Here is a 17,884-nt window from a genome sequence, read left to right on the forward strand (position 1 = left end):
TATGTCAAAGATAATTAAAAGAAAAATGAAATTTTATATATTTTCTTTATAGAATTAAATAAAAGCAAATTATTCAGACAAACTGTTCTTTTTATTAGCAACCTGTTTTATTTTTAAATGCACTTGTACATCTTTTTCCAATATATAAATATTTTCAAATTGTAAAAACTGAACCTAGAACACTGGGTAGATTAAATGTTTTGGAATAGTATAGATACAAAGTAGTTCCGTATACACTACTCACTTATATTGTGTAATAGGTACATGTATAAAACTGTAAAGGTGTATAATTTGTGTATCGTGACTGGGAGTCAGAGAGAATTAAATCGGCATACTGTAGACTTTTCTGACGTTCTTCTCCTTCCTGTTTCCTCCAGTCAACTGTTGGCATTTTTTATACGTCACAATCCCCTTCTTTTGGCAAACAGCTCTCTGCTCTTTGCTGAGCATTCCTGAAAATAAAAGTAAAATAGATTGGGCTGCCAAGTTGTAAATGTAATCTTATTGATTACTAGATTTGGCAATTCATTTGACATCAAATTTGGATTTTTTTATGAGAAATTCCCCTTAAAATAGATAATATTCATTAAAGTCATTATTGTGTTAAATGAGAAAGGCATCAAATAGACATTAGAAAAAGTGGCTTTAGAAAAGAAAAAAAAAATTGCTTCAACATAGAATTTATTACACAAACTTTTAGCCATGAGGCTAAGTAAATAATGTCAGAATATTCATTATTGGGTGAACGATACCTTAAATGTTTTTTATTAAGATAGGAAATATGAATCATCTTCACAATCTTCATAAGAAACTTACACTGTAAGCACATTGCGGTAAATATCTAAATGAGTAAGTCATCAGTCTCTGAATGGGACATTCACTTTATTCAAATATATATAAATATAGCTAAAAGGCAAGTAAAGTGAGTTTGTATTTTGTATTTTGTATTTAAACAAACATTGTCCCAGTGTTTCATTCTGTTTAACTTGACTGACAAAATGTTAAGTTAAATACAGTCTGGGTAAATACAGGTTGCATGACTCACTGTTTTGACGTTGCAGCTCACAAGGACAGTTCTGCTCCAGAGAAATTCTTCTTCCTATGTGAAACACCATCAATAAACTTGACTTTTTCATTTTCACCTGTAAATACTTAAGCGCATGTCAAAGTCACACTACATTTGGGCAGTACACACTATTAGAGAAAATGTAATTTATTCTGAAGCAAAACTTTCATCATTACACTTTAAGAAGCACACTGAGAGACACTTTACTACTAGTTAATGGCTGCAAAAAATAAAACAAATAAAGTCCACAAAACAATTCAGTTTTCCACAGAATCGCAAGGTTATGCAGTAAAGGTTTGCCATACAAGAAAACAAGAGATTTAGGGCTTCTAGTATTTTGTGACCATTTTTAAAACCATTTGAGTCAATGGTGGCCACTCTCACGAAGGTTGGCAGATATGTCACTTTCTGTACACAGCAAAAGAGACAATCTTACCATTGCAGTTGCACTTCCAGACCTGTCTGGACATGACGTGACCTTTGAACACTGGAGATGTATCTGCGTCTGTCAGCTGAGACTGGACTGCACCAGACACATATAGATATGCAAATAGATCACACATTTAATTTAATATCAAGAATTTATAATATATATATATATATATATATATATATATATATATATATATATATATATATATATATATATATATATATATAATATAAATATATATATATATAAATATACTTTTTTTAAATATATATTATATTACAGGATTTAAAAGATAGTTCATCCAAAAATTAAATTACTATGGAAGTCTGCAGGGTCCCATCAACTATTTGGTTACATACATTCTTATTTTTTGTTCAGCAGAAGAAAGAAATTCATACAAGTTTAAAACAACTTTAGGGTGAGTAAATGATGAAAAGAAATGGCATTTTTGGGTGACATCCTTTTAACAGATAGTCAGAAGAAGGCAAGACAAGCATCTTGTTTTATATATAATATATATATATAAACACAATTTAAGAACATTATATAAAATACAGTAAAATAAAAAAAAATACATAGTGATACTGTAAATGTAATTATATTATTTATAGTTTTATTTTTTACCTTGACAGTGGATGTTAGTGGCAACCACCACAGCAAAGGCCAGAAGAATCACCTGGACCTTCATCGTTATCACCAGCACTTAGAAAGAAAATGAGAAAAGAATGCGTTGTCTTCAAGACTCCTGCTTTTCGAGAGAACTCTGTTTTCAAAACTGGGGTTACGCAGTATTTATATGACAAAGCTCTGATTTCTGTCTCAAAAGCCATTTCTGGTTATGCCCCAGCTTGCTGGACAGAATTATAGAAGTGAAGTGTGAATGAAATGCTGACAGCACTTCTCATCTGAAACAAGATCTGTGATGAGGGTTGCATGCAATTTGGGGAAAGAAAGATTATTTTGCCAAATGTCAATGTCCCCTTTGTAATTCAAACTCTAATGAACCCTCACTGTTTTTTTTTTCTTATACTTACTATATCACATTCATAACTTTCAGATCAAAGGAGACATTAGGTCTAGTGGCAAATATTCTCCATTTGATTGTTTTTCAGGAACCTGAAAGTTCAGATTTCACTCAACCTTTTAAAGTCTAGTAATATATGATGCATCTACAGTCATTTGTCAAAGACGAAACATGATGGATGTTCCTGTGAACAAGCACCTGGAGGTCTGGGTCACATTTGACGTACAACTCAGGACCAAAAAAATACATTCCTTAACAGCTAAATGATAATAAGCATGCAACCCATAATCAATCTTGTATTCACTCAGAATCATAAAACTGTAAAGACATGCTGGTCGGACTAAAACCATTGTATAACTGCAAAACAAAAAGGGGGAAACATTCTGAAGTCATTCTGGGGACACTCTCTGAATAATAGAAGAAAATAGATTTTGTGGAGTTTCTTTATTTAGAGTTCTGACCCAACTGAGATGCTTTGGCATGACCGCAGCACTGCGCATGAAAACATAGTTATGTATATTCTATTGCATTTCTATGAATAAACATTACACACTGCACCTTTATATCCTCACTCTGCCCTGTAAATATTTGCACAGTATGCCCAATAAATATATGAACCTTCAAACAATATTTTTGTTGGGCACCACAGTTATGCAGAAAACTAGTGCTTACATACTATAACTGTAAATCAATATCTTAAAGTGAGCTTTTAGAACAGATATAATGAAGATAAATAAGATTACCTGTCACATGCTGACATATAAGACATGTTGTGCTAGACTTTTGCGTTAATAAAAGAACTAAAGTGCACATGGATTGTCTTGACTTGAGCCTGATTTACAGATATCATGAAACTTTAAATTCTTCTTTAACAGGAGGAATAACTCAGCTTGATATCATGTGCCATCTGACACTCTTGTGTGTACACTATAACATGCCCCAGCCGAGTGCTTGTTTTATGATGCTTATCAGACTGTATAGGTGCCAAAAAGTATTTAACAGTATTTGTGCAGTGACACAATATCAAAGATCAACTGACTTCCATTCAGCTATACGGAGACCTACAGGTCTGAAACTGACACTCTCTAGCATGTTTTCTGAACACATGCTTGAGAGTGTCTTTAACTTAGTCAAGTTACTTTAATCACATGAATTAATGGATTAAAATCTGAACTATTTTGAATTACAAATTTTCTCTGAATTATCTGTGAATTACAAATATTTTTCTGGTTATTTCAGATTGTAAAATATAATGCCCCCCAAAAAATAATATTCATGACATTAGCGTAAAAAATAAAAAATAAAAAAATATTAATAAACTAAAACAAAAAAAACTATATATATATATTTCACCGACGAAAATAGTTCCAGAGGAAAGCAACATTCGGCCCGGTGTTTTGATACTAAATGATTCAGCGATTTGAATGAATCATTTGAATAAACGACTCAATGACTCACTTATGAAGACGATCACTTGCTGCCCCCTATTGGCGGTTATGTTTAAAAGGATGATTGCATGTTTTATTTAGAACATCAATCTTATTGCACATTATTTGAACATTATTTATTGCAGCTGTATATTTTTGCAGTTTAAATGATTTAATTTGATTGGTAACAACCTAGTGTTTTTACTATTATAACTGAATTCATTAATCAAATGTAAGAATTTAACAGGAAAGATGATGCATACATTTAATAAGATTTTTAAAAAATGGCCTTTATAAAATTAAATAACGCCCTGGGGTGAATATCACAAATATGCAGATTTAAGTAGGCCCATGTAAAAGCTGACAGAACACTGATGAGAATATTACTTCAGGATCAATAGATGTATACCACCAATTTAATTTAATTTGAATAAATTAATGTTTAAGTTGATATTTACAAGAAATATTGTAACTGTTACTAACTTTTAACTGCTGTAAAAATCACCTTATTTGTTTAAAGTGTTTGCAAACCATATGCTATTGCAATTTTGTATTCATTATTGAATTTTGCGCATAATTCGATTTCATCGAATAATCATTCGATTAATCGCGATTAAACATTTTAATTGTTGCCCAGCACTAATATATATATACAGTATTGTTCAAAATAATAGCAGTACAATGTGACTAACCAGAATAATCAAGGTTTTTCGTATATTTTTTTATTGCTACGTGGCAAACAAGTTACCAGTAGGTTCAGTAGATTCTCAGAAAACAAATGAGACCCAGCATTCATGATATGCACGCTCTTAAGGCTGTGCAATTGGGCAATTAGTTGAATTAGTTGAAAGGGGTGTGTTCAAAAAAATAGCAGTGTGGCATTCAATTACTGAGGTCATCAATTTTGTGAAGAAACAGGTGTGAATCAGGTGGCCCCTATTTAAGGATGAAGCCAACACTTGTTGAACATGCATTTGAAAGCTGAGGAAAATGGGTCGTTCAAGACATTGTTCAGAAGAACAGCGTACTTTGATTAAAAAGTTGATTAGAGAGGGGAAAACCTATAAAGAGGTGCAAAAAATGATAGGCTGTTCAGCTAAAATGATCTCCAATGCCTTAAAATGGAGAGCAAAACCAGAGAGACGTGGAAGAAAACGGAAGACAACCATCAAAATGGATAGAAGAATAACCAGAATGGCAAAGGCTCAGCCAATGATCACCTCCAGGATGATCAAAGACAGTCTGGAGTTACCTGTAAGTACTGTGACAGTTAGAAGACGTCTGTGTGAAGCTAATCTATTTTCAAGAATCCCCCGCAAAGTCCCTCTGTTAAAAAAAAGGCATGTGCAGAAGAGGTTACAATTTGCCAAAGAACACATCAACTGGCCTAAAGAGAAATGGAGGAACATTTTGTGGACTGATGAGAGTAAAATTGTTCTTTTTGGGTCCAAGGGCCACAGGCAGTTTGTGAGACGACCCCCAAACTCTGAATTCAAGCCACAGTACACAGTGAAGACAGTGAAGCATGGAGGTACAAGCATCATGATATGGGCATGTTTCTCCTACTATGGTGTTGGGCCTATTTATCGCATACCAGGGATCATGGATCAGTTTGCATATGTTAAAATACTTGAAGAGGTCATGTTGCCCTATGCTGAAGAGGACATGCCCTTGAAACGGTTGTTTCAACAAGACAATGACCCAAAACACACTAGTAAACGGGCAAAGTCTTGGTTCCAAACCAACAAAATTAATGTTATGGAGTGGCCAGCCCAATCTCCAGACCTTAATCCAATTGAGAACTTGTGGGGTGATATCAAAAATGCTGTTTCTGAAGCAAAACCAAGAAATGTGAATGAATTGTGGAATGTTGTTAAAGAATCATGGAGTGGAATAACAGCTGAGAGGTGCCACAAGTTGGTTGACTCCATGCCACACAGATGTCAAGCAGTTTTAAAAAACTGTGGTCATACAACTAAATATTAGTTTAGTGATTCACAGGATTGCTAAATCCCAGAAAAAAAAAATGTTTGTACAAAATAGTTTGTACAGTCAAAGGTAGACACTGCTATTTTTTTGAACACACCCCTTTCAACTAATTGCCCAATTGCACAGCCTTAAGAGCGTGCATATCATGAATGCTGGGTCTTGTTTGTTTTCTGACAATCTACTGAACCTACTGGTAACTTGTTTACCACGTAGCAATAAAATATATACTAAAAACCTTGATTATTCTGGTTAGTCACATTGTACTGCTATTATTTTGAACAAGACTGTACATATATAGAGAGTGTGAGCATGTATATATATATATGCTGGCAAATAAATTGATCAAAAGTGACAGCTAAGGCATTCATAATATTACAAAAATATTACTTATTTTTCAAATAAATGCTTTTTTAAATGTTATATTCAACAAAGAATCCAACTTAAATATGAACTGTGTTTTCAACACTGATAATAATAATAATAATAATAATAATAATAATGTTTCTTGACCAACAATGTGACACTGGAGACTGGAGTAATGATGCTAAAAATCCGGCTTTGCCATCAAAACAATAAATTACATTTTAATAATATTTAACAATATTAATTTTTTGAGCAACTAAATACAGCCTCTGCAAGCTTATAGGACATTTTCCAAAAACCATAAAAAAATACCAACCCCTAAGGGGTTCAATAGTATTTAAACACTGAATAGAATACATTTCTAAGAACTTGACAAATGTTTTAAACAAAAAAATTTCTTTGTGACTTATAAACTAAACATAACCAAAGACAGTTTAAAAAAGAAACTCAAAACGACACATTTGAAAGGTTTACCAGGTTTTATTCCACCATTTTTACATGATAATCATTTAAATCGCACCAGGCATGACAACTAACCCTCAGACTGGAATCTAAACATAAGACATTAGGGAGACAATTCCTGGAATCACTGAAGACTAGAGGAAGATGATAATGTTTACAAAAGCCCATCAAACAAGACAGTACGAACAAAGCAGCAGAACAATCATACACCTTAACATTTAACCATAATCATCAGCATGTGAAAGTTACGGTTGGTTGTAATACATCCAGAAATTAAAATAAAAAAAGTGACCGGCCCCTTATTTCAATTGTCTGCTTAGTGGAAACTGAGCCATGCAAGGACCACCCACACTCATTTCATGTCTAGTTACAAGGTTGAATTGAGGAAATCTTTCAGTCAGATACCCCTGGTGCCTTAAGTACACATGATTTACCTTGAGAGGTGAAAGAGAAAATGAATTCCAAAACACTGTACAAAATAACAAACACTAATACAATGTTTACCACAAAGAATTTCCTGCAAAGAAACTATCCAAAACAATAAATCTTATGGAATCATTTTGAAGTTGGGTAACATTGTGTGAAGCACCTACCCATTTCTCAGAAAAGAGACAATAGGCATGTACTATGAAAGATAATTAACGGAGAATGAATTAACCCACGTTTTTCCTTTCAACAAATAAACAAGCACTTGTCTACATCTGAAGGGGTATATAGCCTGCTTCCAAGAAATCTGCCGTTTCCAACACAAGGATCACACGAATGTCTTGGTCAGTCAAACCATGATAGCAGCACACAGCCCTTATGTACACTTCAACAACCTCTACTCATCAGTCATTGAGATCAACATTACACTGCAAAATAACAGACTTGTTCATATACATAGACTTTGTAATGTACTTAACATTTTGCATCTGACAAAATGTAAAGGGATAGTTGACCCCAAAATGAAAATTCTGTCATTACAAACCTGTATGACAATTTATTTTGTAAAACACAAATGATAATAGAATCTTCATTTTTGGATGAACTATTCCTTTAAGCTAGATCTAACAGAACTCGAACAATATCTATTTTTGTTGTAACAAGGAAACAGTAATGCACACTGACGGGAAGCATGTGATGTTGTGTGTGTATATATATATATATATACGTTTGTGTCTAATAAACAGTCAAGAGTTTTCCTGAGGGTGTTTATATCTCAATAAGGCTCTAATTGTAGAGCATAAAGGATGAGACATCCGTTATTTCGCAGGAAAGGGTGTTTATGCTATATTTTGTGTTTGGATTCATGGAGCCTGTTTATCTAAAAGGGATTTGATGCATTCATGCAAGGGCATGCACACCCTCTGGTAGGCCTGCGGCGTGAGGTGCAGATAATCATACATGTCCTGATGTGCGATGGAACCGTCGGATTGAATGAATCCAGGGTCCATGTCCAGAAAAGAGACATGAGACAGGGATGCAGCCTCAGCTTGAACTTGAGCATTCACACTCGCGTTGCGCTCGCGGAGAGGGTTTGGACTTCTGCCTCTGGGCAGCAACCCCTGGTGGTGAGGAAAGAAAGAATGTTACCTTCCAATAGATGCAACAAGTTAATGAGACACCTAAATCAATCGAGGAATGTTTAAGAAAAAGCAAAGAAATGACAGACTGAGATGCTACTGATTTTATATGTCATAAAAAGACAAAAAGCAGCTTTTCCATTTAAAACAACAGCTTTTACATAATCATCTTTTACATAAGACATTTTTACATAATCACAGTAAATACAGTAATATTGTTTAAAATAATTTTATACTTCAATACTTTTAAATTAACTTCTTTTAAAATACTTTCAAAAATCTTTACTCCAGTATTCGGTGTCGCATGAGCTGCATCTGAAAAGTTAGGCAGTTGACCTGTTGTCTGCTGCCCTATCAGGCAATGACTTGTACAGCGTTTGTGCTTGAAGGAAACTCGGTATAGAGCGAGCTTTGGTGAGAACTAAACAAATATTTAATCACTACAGATGTCATTTCTCACTAGAAATGATATCAGAAGTGGAAAACAATGGTCAAAAACCTACATTTACACACAAACTAACCAACAGCTGCAAAAGTAACACTTTACAAAAAACAAAGGTTTCATTAGTTAACATTAATGTATCAACTAACATAAACTAACCACGGGCAATACATGTGTTACTGTATTTGTTCATCTTTGTAAACATTAGTTAATAAAAATCCAGCTGTTCATTGTTTGTTCATGAAAGTTCACAGTGCAATATTTAATGTTAACAAGATTTGAATATCTTTGAAATTAACATTAATAAAGATTAATAAAAACATTAATAAATTGTATTAATAAATAAAAGATTAAAAAAGTGAAGTTTATTATTAGTTCATGTTAACTAATGAACATTATTGTAAAGTGTTACCGCCACAACTTTCAAGGTTGTTCCTTTTTTTTTAAACAAGGCATCAGATCCTTTAGAAATCATTGTAATATGATGTTTTAGGACTAATTTCTTATGATCAAAGTTGATAACTGTGCTTCCTAAAAAAATGTTTTGTAGTAATCACGATGCAAAAGAACATCGTATTTCTGAAAATAGAATCTTTTGTGACATTATAAAAGTCTTTACTGTCCCTTTTTCTTTAAATAAATGTCATGCATCCTTGCTGAATAAAATTATTAATTTCTTTAAAAATATATATAGAAAATCTTACTTACAAACCTTTGAAAAGTAGTGTACATTATAGTACCCTGGATTAATAATGTTCATTATATGATACAATTATTTGAATAATTTTTAAAGAGATTTTCCCCCCACCCTTCTGTTCTTGATAATGTTTGTTTTGGAAATATTTACCCTTTGTTGAACAGTTCTATTTTTGTTACTTTGGTCCAAAAAAAAATTCCCCTGTGCCTATTTCTCTATTAAACAAGACATATAACAGCCAAGAACATCGCATTCAGCACTGATGGAAATTGACAAGACTGGTATGATTAATTAAACTGAGGATTAAATTATTTTCAAGATATTAAATAATGTGACTGAAAGGTAGGAGCTGAGATAACTAACCAACACAAGAGTGTGAGCATGAGGCAGCTTCTGATGGATCACATTGACGATGGCCATGATGCCTCCACTGATCTGTTCTGGAGTGTGACCGTGATTATTAGTGCCCACCCACAACACCACCACCTGCAGACCAACAGACAAAATAAAACATTAGTAACCATTTTTGCAAGAAGAGTGTCACATTTGTTTTGCTAATTAACTTTTTTGCAGATGTCTAAACTGTGTCATCAGGGATCATTGTCCTTTAAGTTTTATTACAAATAAGGGATCCATACACACATGAATCACTTTTTAGAATGAATGAAAAGATTTACATGTATATACAGTATTTGGACCATCTTTTGAGACAGAAATGTTGGCTTTTGAGACAGAAATCATATAAATACTTTGTAACCCCAGTTTTGAATACAGAGTTCTCTTGAAGAGCAGGAGCCTTGAAGACTTAAACGAATTCTTTTAGGCAGCATTTCTCATTTTCTTTCTAAGCGTGGCAATAACGAAGAAGTTCCAGGTGATTCTGCGGGCCTTTGCTGTGGTGGTTACACAAAGAAGAAATTTCGTATTCTCTTTATACCAGCAGACACTGCTCTACTCTGCATTTTTTTTTAAAAAGAGGTGATCCCCCGGAGGTTTCAGATTTCGCTGATCCATGTCAAATGTTTTGCTTGTTGTGACAACCAACACTCCCACACCTCACACCTATCCCACACGTATCAAAGTATCCAAAGCTATTTTTCTCGATTTACATATACGATGAATCACGCACGGGGCAAGTGACGCATGTACATAATTTCCAGCAAAATCCACGCCACTAGGTCTAAAATATAAACACTTATAAAAGGCTTACTATAGTGAATCATGTTAAGACAACAACATGTTTTGGAAGGACTGATGATGTACTGACTTATTTAAATGGCTTTAATATAGGACTTCTGCCTAGTTAGGTTGGCTCTGTGTATATATTGTATTAATGGTTTAATCTGAAAGAGTGGTGTTTCCTGTTTCGTTCGATTCTTTGACGTACTTAATGGGGGGAGGGGGGGAGACTATGGTAGTCAATAGCTGCCAAGATCTGCTTAATTACGGAAAATTCTTCCAAATATCTTCTTTTGTGTTCAGAAGAAGAAATATATTCATACAGGTTTGGAACAACTTGAAGGTGACTAAATGACAACAGAAGTTACATTTTTGGCTGAACTGTGCCTTTAATAGTATAATAATAGCAAAATGAACAATAATTTCTGTCAGTAATGTACAACATTGATTTTGCTCATTTACCAATTCCAGCATTACGCCAAAGAACAAATGAATTTATTTAAATAAATAGGAAAGTAATTTAAATATGTTCTACAGTATAACTAACTTCATTTTTATGGTCATTATTTGAGGGGTGCCCTCACTGTTGCACATGATTTACCTTTGGGCTGATGTGGTCCAGTTCTCCATTGACGAGTCGCCACAGTACATGCTGGGTGGCATCTCCACCAATCCCAAAGTTCAGAGCATGGAGAGGAGAAAACAGCTGTCGCCAAACCTGCCAACATCAAGTAATATAGCATTAACACTTGTAAAAGGATGAAAATGGCCTTTAAACAGCTGTTTTTATACCTTCAAATAATATAATAGTATATACAGTACTTATCACAAGTTTGGATTTTTAATGTTTTTGAAAGAAGTTCTCTTATGTAAAAATGCAGGGGAAAAAACAAGCTTTAGGACTTAAAATAATAGTGTTCCATTTTAATATACTTTAAAATGTATTTATTTTCTGTGATGCAAACCTGAATTTATCAGCCATTACTCCAGTCTTTAGTGTCAATGTTATTAGCAATGTTGGAAACGGTTGTGCTGGTTAATATTTGTGAGTGTAAACACAAAAAATATTGAAAAGAACAGAATTTATTTAATATATAAATCATTACTATCACCTTTTATCAAAAATAAATAAACATATATATATATATATATATATATATATATATATATATATATATATATATATATATATATATATATATTTTTTTTTTTTTTTATATATATATATATATTTTTTTTTTTTTTTGATAAAAGGTGATAGTAACGATTTATATTTTAAATAAATGCTGTTCTTTTCAACTTTTTATTCATCAATGAATCCTGATAAAATTATCACACATCACTTAATATCACAAAATATTAAGCAGCAACAGTTTTTAACATTGATAATAATTGAGAATCAAATCAGCATTAGAGTGAGTTATGAAGCAAACTGAAGACTGAAAAAAAAATCAGCTTTGATCACAGAAATAAATAATATTTTAAAATTAAAATAGAAAACCATTATCTTAAGTTGTAATAATATTTTATAATATTACTTTTTTATTTGTAATTTTGATCAAATAAATACAGGTTTGATGAGCATATGAGACTTCTTTTAAAAACCTTACAATAATGTTTCCAAACGTTTGCCCAGTACTGTGTATATGTATTAAACACACAGCATCTTATCATGGAAAAGATTGACTGGTATGAAGTATGCATATACTTTGATATACCTCGAACTCATGCAGAAGCTGGATAAGTGAATCTCCAACAAACAGAACATCGGGCTCTTTGCCTTTACTGTCCGATACAAATCGATTGTGCTGCAGAGATGAGAACACATATAAATGCCATTAGGACTTTAATTGCATATTAGAGGAGGTACTGACTAATTAATGTGTTTATAACATTGAACAACATGATAAATTAGCAGTCTAATAGGGTACACTAAAGCATATTGTACAAAAGAACCACCAATGACATCCATCGGCCATCTCCCTGTGTGTCCTGACAGGGTGTGGGTGTGGCTGCAGGGTTAGAGTCTCCACTCATTACTTCCTGAGGACAGATATGGAGGGAGATGAGTTAGCGTTAAATATGGATGCGTATATGAGCCCAAACCAACATTTGAGATCATACAGTTCTGAGCACAATGTAGTGCTTTAACATGCACAATATCAAATTAAGACAGGTTAGCTTGTGCTTTTACCGCATCGTATAACAAGCACTAACACGACTAACGTTACATTTTTAACGTAGTTTGTTTGGTGCTATTTTATGTATGTATTATTAAGTGTGCACTGCAGTAGTCCTCACAAACTAGCTGATGAAAAATAGCAGCTTATATTGTCCACGGACGTTTATGTATATCAAAAAGTTAACGTTTTCTTAAAGATCATTAATTCTAGTTGAAAGAGCTTTTTAACTGAACAGCTCACATAACGTTAGCTAATGTAGCACGTAGCATGCTGATGCCTCCATTAGGAAAAACAAGGCACAAAACGCGTTAAAATAATGCGTAATATCATACTAAGTATGTGCAATAGATGTGAACACTTATGTCGAGTTACATTAATTTAAATGATGGGGAAGGTAGTTACCAAAAAAATGTAACCACAGCAGAGTTCAGTGTTGAATCAGTCAGCCAGCGGTCAGCTGCCAAACCCCGGAAGCAGGAATGTCGAACCAGGCATAACTATCAGATCGCCGAGAACGGTTGACTTATAAAATAGCATTCAACTTTATAAACGCCAAAAGGTTATTAAATACTTCGTTTTTTTAGTTTTCAATGGTGCAAATATACATCAAACTTTTAAACATTGCTTAATGGTAATTCTCTTGACCGTAATAATCTTCGCAGAGATCTGCATTTGACGGTCATCTTTCGAAGGACGTTGCCAAGCAACGCAAAATTAAAACTTAACGGCTGTTGGACTCAACTACAGGTAGGCTACATACCTATGTAATGTCGTGGTTTGGGATATAAAATATTTGTATATTTGACAATAAAGAAAACATTTCATTCAACAGTTTGACCACAAAAAATGCTATTCATTTTATGTATGTCGCTAAACAGGTGTGTGGTGAACGTAACCACAATAACCATGTGACTAATGCATGACGGCTCATTTTTTAATTTGTTTTCATAACGTATGTTTTATAGTGTTGACATGAAGATGAGCCACCAATCCTGCAAAAGCTTTCCACATAAACACAACTTGCCAAAGACATCCAACGACCATCACAGTATCAAATCCAAGTCTTCATGTCATGCAGCCAGTGTTGTCCACAACTGCAAACCAGCGTGCAGCAGCAGCATGAATACAGATGTGCATTGCAACTCATCACATAAAGTAAGGCGTCTTAAAACCAGGAAGGAGAGGAATCAGGTTCGAGATCAGGAGAGAAACAGGTCTCAGACACACCATCAGCACAGCAAAATAGTAGGCGGTGAGAAACCTCAGTGCCACCACATCCATCCACTGTCTTGTTCAAGAAAAGAGAGCACATTCGCTAAGCCGTTCATTCCCCAGAAACCAAGCATCATAACTGAAGGACGCCTTACCTCCATCCGAGGACTTTTCAGCCATGAGGTTAGGTCCATAGATATTGAGAGGCTAGTGAGCGAGCAAATAAAGACAGATAAGCAGAAAAAAGACCAAAGAAAAATGTCCACGACACACATTACATCACCGCTATCTCCTTTAGTAACGTTACCTGATTCAGACCAGGACTGTACACTTGATGAAGTACAGGAACCACACCAAGAACAAGAAAACAATATGCTGCCACATGTGAAGAAGAAGAAATGTTCAAAAAAAGAGCTTACTGGAAAAAACGGTGGTATTCAGACTAATAGAGGAGTCGCAGGACCTATGGAATTATCTAGAGAAGATGGGAAGTATGACAGAAATGCTAACAGCAGGAAGGAAGATACGAATAGCAAAACAAATTCAAGTAGCCCTAGAGAAACTGAAAATATGGTTTTATCATCCTTAGAAAATGAAACGGTTCATCATTTATGTTCTACTCCAGTTGAAACTAATAAAAATAACTCTCATATTTTACAAACAGACATTCTCAAGTCCCGTGATGAAGGAAACCAAGACAATGGTTCTATGAATATTCAGAGATTTGAGAAAACTCCTACAATGATAGAATTCCCAAACATGGAAGTCCCGCAAATGTTGGAAAATCCGCAAACTTTGACCTCTCTATCTGAACTAGACTCTGGGGCTGGTCAATTAGCAGATATTGTCAAGCAGAGGACGCAAATGTCAATGTCTTGTAGGGAAGCAGTGAAAAGGTTGGCAACACGTTTGTGCCAGGCGTCAGAGCTCCATGTGCCAAGCCATCGACGTCCCCTGCTCTCTGAGTGCAGAGAGGCACTAATGCACACTTTACAAAAAAGACACAGCTTCCAGTTAGAGAACAACCTGCATAGGCTACATTCATTTTTGAATGGGAAGCAAACAGCCTCTCGGCTCAGCTCAGGACAGCGACATGAAGATTGTTTATCTTTTAGCCATGCAGTGGAGAACGAGAATAGGAGTTACAGCAGGAACATGGAGATTTGGACAGGTATGTCACTTTTTTATTGACAAGTAAAGTTTAAGCAAGTTCCTAAAAATGTGATCTTTTTATTTAGGTTGCTTTCATATGCTATCTTATTCATAAAAATAAAAAAACGTTGTATTATATTTTCAAAAACATTCAAAATTTAAAGCTACATGACAATTTATAGAATGAAATAACCTTGTCTGGTAATAAAAGGGTTCAAATTATTTGTTGTTGTAATAGTATTGAAACAGTGATATTATTCCTGTTTTTGTTATTTTGTTATCATTATTTCTGACTTTGACACGACAGGCACATTTTTCAAAAGTTTAAATTTTAACAAAACTGCTTTAATGCTTATTTTTTTCTGAAAAAATGTAAAAGAAAATGTCAAACTACTAAAGGCATTTGTTTTGTATAATGGTACTAGGACAGAGGTATAACCCTGACATTTTTGGCTTAATGCACCCCAAAAATAACTAAATTAATTTTAATTTAGAAATTAAAAACATGCTCATCATTGAAGAGGTTTATCATTATGACCTGGTTTCACAAACATGGCTTAGATTGAGCCAGGATTAGGCCTTATTCAATTAGGGCATTTATAAAGGTGCTTTTATAAACGTGCCTTAGAAAAAAACATTATTGGTGTGCGTCTTGAGACAAAATAATGGCACTGACATATTTTGGTATTTGTCAGTGTAATTTGCTTACAGTTAAATCAGCTCAAACATGCATTTTAGTCTGGAACTAACTTAAGCCATGTCTGTGAAACTGCTGTGTATGTATTCCATTGTAATTTTTATATCCTGACAACAACAAAATTTGTCATGTCATTGACCTTTGTCTCATAATATAATATTTCTGAACATGATGGAAGTTTTAAATGACCTTTTTTGCTTCCTAGACAGTGCCATGCAGCACGACTACTTAGCAGAGGAAGTTAGGCTGGACTTGGAAAGAGGAGATTCCACCAGGAAACGTAGGATACAAGAGTGGAACACCTCTTTCCCTCCATTCTCTCTTGAAGAACCACGACAATCACACACGGACATGGTGAGTCAGTGAAATCAGACAAACATGTAATGTCTCTAAACAAAAAAGCAAAGAATCAAGTCCAAATAATACCAAAGTTGTCATAAACTAGACTATTACAGAGGAAAGAAAATGTTACAACTTGCAGTTCAGGACTCTATGGCTTATTTTTGCATTTGAATTTGATTGGTCAGTCTTTGCAGTTTGACCAGTGGAGGGCAGATAAATTGTCTCAGGATTGCTTCAGAGCTCAGCATCATCCCAGCAGACACCTCTTTAACCAGAGCCAGACCTTTACCCAGCATGCCGTCCCTATGCACACAGCTCCCACCTGGCTTGATCATCCTGTGAACTTCTATTCCCAGCAGCAGTCACTGAGCACAGGGGAGAGTTTAGAAAGTGTCAATTTAGATCTCTCCAGAATCTCTCAACAGTGTACTGAAGAAACAGATCTTAATTTTAATTCACAGCACATATATGAGAGCAGAAAACAAAAACCACAAGAACCACCGTTTGAAGGATCCAGATTCTGGTCCCATCAGCAGAAAGGTCGGGATGAAAGAGAAAATTGTGCTCCCTTTTCATTCTCAGCATCCTATCTCTCAGAGGGTTTTCAGTACGAGCCCTTTTTTCGCTGTCCACGTCCATCTAACACACAGCGCAGGTCAAACTGTCTTAGTATGACTCACTGTCCTACATCAACCAAACCATTTTACCCTCCCCTTGGCCTTTACCTATAGCAAAGGCTGTTTGCCATGTTGTTCCAACTATGCATACATCTTCTTACTGTCTTTGTATGAGTAAAACATTTTTTCTTTGCATTAAAGGTTTGCATTTTTATGTTTACAAAAATGTAAAGACCATCACCTCTACATGTGATTTGAATGTGAGAGTTCAGTGTACTTACATTATGATTTCTCTAATATATTCTTATACTGGTAACACTAGGAGTAAGAGTGAAACAATTTTTAAGATCAAATCTCTTTTTGTGCTGTAGAAATGTCAAAAGCACTGCACATCAAGTTTCTTTTATTTGCCTGCACTAATAGTGTAAATGTTTATTTATCCTCAAGGACGCTGCTTATATATTTATTTATTTTTGAATATTTTATTTTCCTGACTTATTTTCTTAAGCTCGGTATACTGTAAAAATAAGAAAAAATGTGAATTTGTTTCATCCTTTTAATAAAGCAGTACAAAATTATAATTTTTTTAATATCATTTCACAATATTCATTTTATATTTATTCAAATGTCTTGTAATAAACTGAAATATAAGAATTAAATGTAATACTCTTGTAAAATAAGTAGATCACAGTTATTTACCTGTTGAATTTCTATTTATTTATTCAATTTTTTTATACATTTTCATTACATTTTCACCACAAAAGCCTAATACAAATTTTTAAAATGGCTTCTGGTAAGTTTGAATCTTTTCCGTTTATGTATTTTTCTTTATGTGTTAATATATGCAGCCTGCAGAATTTATAGCTTTTTATTGAAGTAAATTCAGTTCAATTTGGTCTTATACATGTGGGCATTATGGAGGACCAAATTACTCAAAATTAAATAATGAAATAAATAATGAATTCAATTAAACAACAATTAAATGTATCAGTTTATTCTGAAATAATGAAATTATTAATTTAATTATTAAAATA

At 34.0% G+C, this 17,884-nt stretch overlaps 3 protein-coding genes across 4 annotated transcripts; 1 reads left to right on the plus strand and 2 right to left on the minus strand.

Moving 5' to 3' along the window:
* Nucleotides 1–100: 100 nt before the first annotated feature.
* Nucleotides 101–2,849, minus strand: zgc:158701 (uncharacterized protein LOC100151367 homolog). Its single transcript, XM_067448952.1, has 4 exons — nt 2,124–2,849; nt 1,503–1,589; nt 1,046–1,099; nt 101–452 (listed from the first exon to the last, which is right to left on the minus strand). Exons 1-4 carry the CDS (start codon nt 2,185–2,187, stop codon nt 322–324), a joined length of 336 nt encoding a protein of 111 aa, XP_067305053.1. The 5' UTR covers nt 2,188–2,849; the 3' UTR covers nt 101–321.
* Nucleotides 2,850–6,762: 3,913 nt separating this feature from the next.
* Nucleotides 6,763–13,361, minus strand: pafah1b3 (platelet-activating factor acetylhydrolase, isoform Ib, gamma subunit). Of its 2 annotated transcripts, none has more exons than XM_067448946.1 (6): nt 13,233–13,361; nt 12,596–12,690; nt 12,366–12,455; nt 11,249–11,365; nt 9,832–9,954; nt 6,763–8,311 (listed from the first exon to the last, which is right to left on the minus strand). In XM_067448946.1, exons 2-6 carry the CDS (start codon nt 12,617–12,619, stop codon nt 8,054–8,056), a joined length of 612 nt encoding a protein of 203 aa, XP_067305047.1. In that variant the 5' UTR covers nt 12,620–12,690; nt 13,233–13,361; the 3' UTR covers nt 6,763–8,053. The 2 variants fall into 2 exon arrangements, with proteins under 2 accessions (XP_067305047.1, XP_067305046.1); XM_067448945.1 differs by having other exon boundaries at nt 12,607–12,690; nt 13,233–13,360.
* On the plus strand, nt 13,251–17,361 carry LOC137083170 (uncharacterized). The gene is made up of 5 exons (XM_067448916.1): nt 13,251–13,389; nt 13,493–13,577; nt 13,796–15,213; nt 16,097–16,245; nt 16,419–17,361. Exons 3-5 carry the CDS (start codon nt 13,803–13,805, stop codon nt 16,962–16,964), a joined length of 2,106 nt encoding a protein of 701 aa, XP_067305017.1. The 5' UTR covers nt 13,251–13,389; nt 13,493–13,577; nt 13,796–13,802; the 3' UTR covers nt 16,965–17,361.
* Nucleotides 17,362–17,884: the final 523 nt, after the last annotated feature.

This window comes from Pseudorasbora parva, chromosome 7, assembly GCF_024679245.1.
Source record: "Pseudorasbora parva isolate DD20220531a chromosome 7, ASM2467924v1, whole genome shotgun sequence".
In the NCBI taxonomy this organism is placed as follows: Eukaryota; Metazoa; Chordata; class Actinopteri; order Cypriniformes; family Gobionidae; genus Pseudorasbora; species Pseudorasbora parva.